The sequence below is a fragment of the Camelina sativa genome, chromosome 9 (assembly GCF_000633955.1).
Source record: "Camelina sativa cultivar DH55 chromosome 9, Cs, whole genome shotgun sequence".
In the NCBI taxonomy this organism is placed as follows: Eukaryota; Viridiplantae; Streptophyta; class Magnoliopsida; order Brassicales; family Brassicaceae; genus Camelina; species Camelina sativa.
In genome coordinates, this window is record NC_025693.1 from 15645663 (window position 1) to 15652149 (window position 6487).

The 6487-nt window shown below is 46.0% G+C and overlaps 1 protein-coding gene across 1 annotated transcript; it reads left to right on the top strand.

Moving 5' to 3' along the window:
• Window positions 450-944, top strand: LOC104715322 (uncharacterized protein At4g02000-like). The gene has a single exon (XM_010432737.1). It carries the CDS (start codon window positions 450-452, stop codon window positions 942-944), a length of 495 nt encoding a protein of 164 aa, XP_010431039.1.

The following is a 6487-nucleotide window of genomic DNA, read 5'->3' on the forward strand; positions in this document are numbered from 1 at the left end:
CTTAACTGGAATATTTTGTTATTTCGCCGGATTTGTGAAGATTTTTTCTGTTTGTCGCAATATTTGGGAGATCTTGGCAAATTTTTAGAGAAGTTTAACCTAATTTATAAGGTTTCCGATCGCCGTCATTAAAGTCTATCTATGCTTTTTAATTTAGGATTCTGGTTTCTTAGTATTCTGAAGTGTTGATGAGCATGGAGTATGATTTGGACAAAACCCTGCAGGAGATGTCGTTAGTAGACGACAAACCGACTGTGTTGCAGAACTTGCCACAGTTCAGTTCGTGCGTTCGTAATGAATGTAGTATCATTGGTCGGCTTCTCTGCCCAGAGAACCAAAAGCTGTCTAAGCTGATACATGAGTGAGGGATGATAGCTTTAGAGTGAGGGATGATAGCTTTAGCAAACGATGAATTCTAATTTATCTTTGATTAGAAGTCTGATCTCGCGATGGTGCTTGACACGGGAGCATGGACCTTCATCGATTGGAGTGTTACTTTGGAGAGATGGGTGGAAAAACCTCCAGCTGACTACTTGAAGATCTTACCAATTTGGATCCGGTTGTGGAATATTCCAGTGAACTTCAATACAGCAGACAAGATTAAGGAGATTGCAAGACACATTGGTCAAGTCACTCATGTGGCGTTTGATCCAATGAAACCGCAGAGTCAGGGCTATGTTAGGGTTCGAATTCTGTTTGACGTGACCAGGCCGCTAAAGAATTTTCATGAGCTGCAACTACCATCAGGTGAGATAATTAGAACTGGGATTGAGTATGAAAGAATCAGGCGAAGATGTTCTCAATGCGACAGACTCACTCATGACAGGGAAAGATGCCCTTTTAACCCCTCAAATAGGCAAATCGTTGCTACGGGAGGAGTTAAATCAACACCAACTGTTCCTCAACAACTAATTCCAAGAATAAGCAAAGATGATCTGACTTGATGTTGTCTCGGGTAAACCGAAAATTGCTAAAGAAGTGCTTAATGAGATGAGATAGTATCTATTTGTGGCTGATCCGCAGCTCAAGCAGATACATATAGGGAGGGTTTGCAAGTCAGTATGGGACCTGACAGAAGATTCTGAGTGTCAAAGGACCTTTCTGCAACTGGAAGTTCCTCCTATCTTCACAACAGATGTGAACAATGATAAAAGACTAATGTTTAATTTTGAGGCAGAAAGCTCTGTCACAACCCAAACATAAGAGCACTCTGAGCCGATTACGAGATCCAAAAGTGCTTTACCTCGGCTTTCTTATCACAATCATTCTGATTCTGCTTCATATATGAAACGACCCGACCCGTTGTTTTTTTAATAAATAATAAATATAGTATAATAAATAAACTAACTAGTGGTCCCATACCCACTAGCCACCTAACCACAATCATAATTAACAGCGGAATAACAATACCAATATCCAATAACGAACCAATATTATACCATAAACAATATCCAATAATCAAACAATAGGAAATATAGAACCAGCAACCTAGCAATGTTCTAATGACCCAACTCTAGCAACCTACCAATGCCAGACAACATCCAATCGAGTCCCTAGAACATCCTCCTCTTCATTGCCTTGATTCCACGATCACACTTTGCCTTTACCTGCCCACAAACACAAATTGAGATGCATGAGTATTTTATAAACACTCAGTGAGGCAATCCTCCCATCTACTGGGCTATACACACAAGCAACAGTAATTCCAATGTTCCAAACAATCAACAAACAAAGCATACAAACCAGGAAATCAAACACCGACTCGCTGGAAGGGAGGTGTCGACCGACACCACCCAAGTGTCGACCGACAACGGTGTCGACCGACACTACCCCACAATATCGATCGATGCTGCTTCACTGTTGTCGATCGATACTCCCTCTGCATTCGCGATCCAGACGAAAACGAGAGTCGAATCTCTCCCCCAACCTCCACCAAATCGTCTAATACTCGAGATCCAAGCCTTATACATCCGTAGGAACCTGTAGCAATCAATCCCAACAAGAAAAACACACAAACACAGCAACAAACAAGCAAGAACAAGGTCACAGGCTTAGATTAGCCATGGTCATGCACTCACCTCTTTACTGGAAGTTTCTGACCAACAATGGACGAATCCACACTCCCAGCAAGCTTCCCACACGTTCCTAGCCTTGAATCCTCACTCCCACAACAAGATCTCACCCACAAAGCCTTGAAATCTCTCAAAAACTCAAGAACAACTTTTCTCTTCTTTTTCTCTCTGTTAAGCGGCCAAAACAACAAAAATCCACGACCTAGGTCGTTGCCACTTAAATAATCCGGTTCTATGGTTTTCCTTAAACCAAACCGACCAAAATCGATAATTAAATCAATTTGGCCGAACCAGAAAAACGTTGGTGTCGACTGACACCCCCTTGGTGTCGATCGGCACCTATCCCCAAAATAGACATTTTGGTTCGCGGATGTTACAATTCTTCCCCACCAACATAGATTCGTCCTCGAATCTCGAACAACCATCAGCCAAGGACTCCCGTGCAACCGTCTCCACAGCCCACACTCCTCCGACTGATCTATGGAAGGTCACCTCTAGGCAATAGACTCACGCTCCAGGCATTATTTGCTCTCGATTTTTGGACTTTCCTTTACTCATAGGTCTAAACATTGAGTTTTTATTGGCTCCTCATCAGCCCTAAGTCTGCATGCCATAATGTTGGCTCCTCATCGGGCCTAAACCCGCATGCCATAATATATAAAGAAAATACTCGTCTCTCGAGTTGCCACCCTACAGTGCGCCCCCGGATTGTCATCCAAAGTCGATATACCAACCATACTCTCAAGCCACAAAGTCTTAGAATATAGCAGTACTAGGAGAACCTAAGTCCCCCAAGAGTCGCGAGCAAACGATTCTGAACACGTCTGAGTCCTATCCCTATCCAGGTATCCTTCCCGTGGCTCCATAAAAACATCGCAAGGTCCTACCAACCGCATATCCCCTCTCTCAAATACTTCATGAAGACACAAGGACCACCTAAACAGGCACTCTGGCTAAACAGCCCGACACAAAGGTCACACAATTGGCTAAGCAGCCCACCACAAAGGCCACACACGGCTAAACAGCCCGCCACAAAGGCCNCCCAAGTGTCGACCGACAACGGTGTCGACCGACACTACCCCACAATATCGATCGATGCTGCTTCACTGTTGTCGATCGATACTCCCTCTGCATTCGCGATCCAGACGAAAACGAGAGTCGAATCTCTCCCCCAACCTCCACCAAATCGTCTAATACTCGAGATCCAAGCCTTATACATCCGTAGGAACCTGTAGCAATCAATCCCAACAAGAAAAACACACAAACACAGCAACAAACAAGCAAGAACAAGGTCACAGGCTTAGATTAGCCATGGTCATGCACTCACCTCTTTACTGGAAGTTTCTGACCAACAATGGACGAATCCACACTCCCAGCAAGCTTCCCACACGTTCCTAGCCTTGAATCCTCACTCCCACAACAAGATCTCACCCACAAAGCCTTGAAATCTCTCAAAAACTCAAGAACAACTTTTCTCTTCTTTTTCTCTCTGTTAAGCGGCCAAAACAACAAAAATCCACGACCTAGGTCGTTGCCACTTAAATAATCCGGTTCTATGGTTTTCCTTAAACCAAACCGACCAAAATCGATAATTAAATCAATTTGGCCGAACCAGAAAAACGTTGGTGTCGACTGACACCCCCTTGGTGTCGATCGGCACCTATCCCCAAAATAGACATTTTGGTTCGCGGATGTTACAATTCTTCCCCACCAACATAGATTCGTCCTCGAATCTCGAACAACCATCAGCCAAGGACTCCCGTGCAACCGTCTCCACAGCCCACACTCCTCCGACTGATCTATGGAAGGTCACCTCTAGGCAATAGACTCACGCTCCAGGCATTATTTGCTCTCGATTTTTGGACTTTCCTTTACTCATAGGTCTAAACATTGAGTTTTTATTGGCTCCTCATCAGCCCTAAGTCTGCATGCCATAATGTTGGCTCCTCATCNGCAAAGGTCACACAACTGGCTAACCAGCCCGCCACAAAGGCCACACAAGCCCCTCCAAGGCTCTCTACCACTAAAATGGACAAATNCTCGTCTCTCGAGTTGCCACCCTACAGTGCGCCCCCGGATTGTCATCCAAAGTCGATATACCAACCATACTCTCAAGCCACAAAGTCTTAGAATATAGCAGTACTAGGAGAACCTAAGTCCCCCAAGAGTCGCGAGCAAACGATTCTGAACACGTCTGAGTCCTATCCCTATCCAGGTATCCTTCCCGTGGCTCCATAAAAACATCGCAAGGTCCTACCAACCGCATATCCCCTCTCTCAAATACTTCATGAAGACACAAGGACCACCTAAACAGGCACTCTGGCTAAACAGCCCGACACAAAGGTCACACAATTGGCTAAGCAGCCCACCACAAAGGCCACACACGGCTAAACAGCCCGCCACAAAGGCCACACAATGGCTAAACAGCCCGCCACAAAGGCCACACACGGCTAAACAGCCCGCCGCAAAGGTCACACAACTGGCTAACCAGCCCGCCACAAAGGCCACACAAGCCCCTCCAAGGCTCTCTACCACTAAAATGGACAAATTCTAACTCCCATAAAACTTTCCATTTTTAGCACTTTCCACTTTTGGAAACTTCTATTTCAGGAAACTTTCCTCCAAAAACCCCGCCTCAAGGAAACTTTGCACCCCAAGCACCACCGAATCTTGCTACTGAGTCGCATAACCAAACACCCCAATCGACCGAGTAAACAAGAGAGATGGGCTGGAATACCCCATTCCCGATCCAGCCACATATTACAGATAGGACCAGGCTAGACAAGCTCAAGTCGCGACTTGCTTCTCATACCACTTCTTAAACCTTGCCTTCATCTTCGCCTCTGGCTCCCAAGTCTGCTCCTCAACACCATCACAATCCCAAAGGACTCTCATGAAAAGAATCTTCTTCTTCCGAAGTTTCTTGATCCTCCTCTCGAGAACCCTCACTAGTCTCGCCTCCAAAGTCATGTTAGGCTGAAGATCTTCAGGAATCTTAGCCAACAACTGATCATCCTCACGGAGACACTTCCGCAACATAGAAATATGGAACACCTTGTGGAACGCACGTATAACCTCAGGAAGCTCCAGCCTATATGCTACCGGTCCCACCCACTCAATCACTCAGAATGGACCCATAAACCTTTGACTCAACTTAGTCTCTATCAATGACATGTTCGGACCCCGCAACATGGCTATCTTGTGGTATACTCTGTCTCCTACCTGAAACTCAAGGTCTCTCCTCCTCTTATCAGCATAACTCCTCTGCCTATCCTGAGCCTCCTTCATGTTCAGCTTGAGAACCCAAATCTTCTCTAAGGTCCCCTAAACAAAATCCACCCCGAACATGCTCCCCTCCCCCACCTGAGTCCAGCATAACGGTGTACGGCATGGTCTCCCATACAAAGCCTCATAAGGAGCCATCTTAATACTCGTCTGATAACTGTTGTTGTAAGCAAACTCTACCAGGTTCAGGTGATCTGCCCAATGGCCAGCCCAATCCAACACACACATCCTCAGCAAATCCTCAAGCGTCTAGATCGTCCTCTCTGACTGTCCATCCGTCTAGGGATGTTAAGCTGTACTCATATGTACCTTAGTCCCCATCTCTGCCTGAAATGCCTTCAAGAACACCGAAGTGAACTTAGAGTCCCTATCAGACACAATACTCGCTAGCACCCCATGCAACTTGACTATCTCCTTCACATACTTCTTAGCCAAGACCGATGCTCCATCAGTCTTCTTAATGGCAAGAAAATGTGCTGGCTTAGTCAACCGGTCCACAATGACCTAAATAGCATCAAAAGTACGAGACACTGGCAATCCTACCACAAAATCCATTGTGATCATATCCCACTTCCACTCAGGAATGGGTAAACTCTTCAGTAACCCGCCCGGAACCTGATGCTCAGCCTTCACTAGCTGACACACATTGCACCTCGCGACCCAACTAGCTACATCCTACTTCATCCCGACCCAGTGATAGTACCTCTTGAGATCACGGTACATCTTAGTCGCTCCTGGATGAATAGAAAACTTGCTCGCATGAGCCTCTCTCAGGATCCCCTCCCTCAACTCCTCATCCTTGGGCACACAAACCCGACCGTGCACTAGGATAGTACCATTATCCGAGACCTGATACTCTGAGTCAATATCCTTAGAGGCATTCACCAGCCCCAAATCCTTCTCCTGATCCAACCGCACCCTGCTCAGAAGATCCGCTCTATCTGCCGCCTCGAAACCCAACGTTTCTCGAGAAACCGCACACAAGCTAAATGCATTGATCTCTCCTACCAGAGACTTCACCTCCTGCTCCTGTAGTAACATGCCAAACCAAGGAAACTCCTTATCTCCGTGGCATTTTGCGGTCTAGGCCAATCCCTGATAGCCTGAATCTTCTCTGGATCTACAAAAAA

Coding starts and splice junctions, on each gene's coding strand:
- LOC104715322 (XM_010432737.1), top strand. CDS start 450: ATGGTGCTTGACACGGGAGCATGGACCTTCATCGATTGGAGTGTTACT.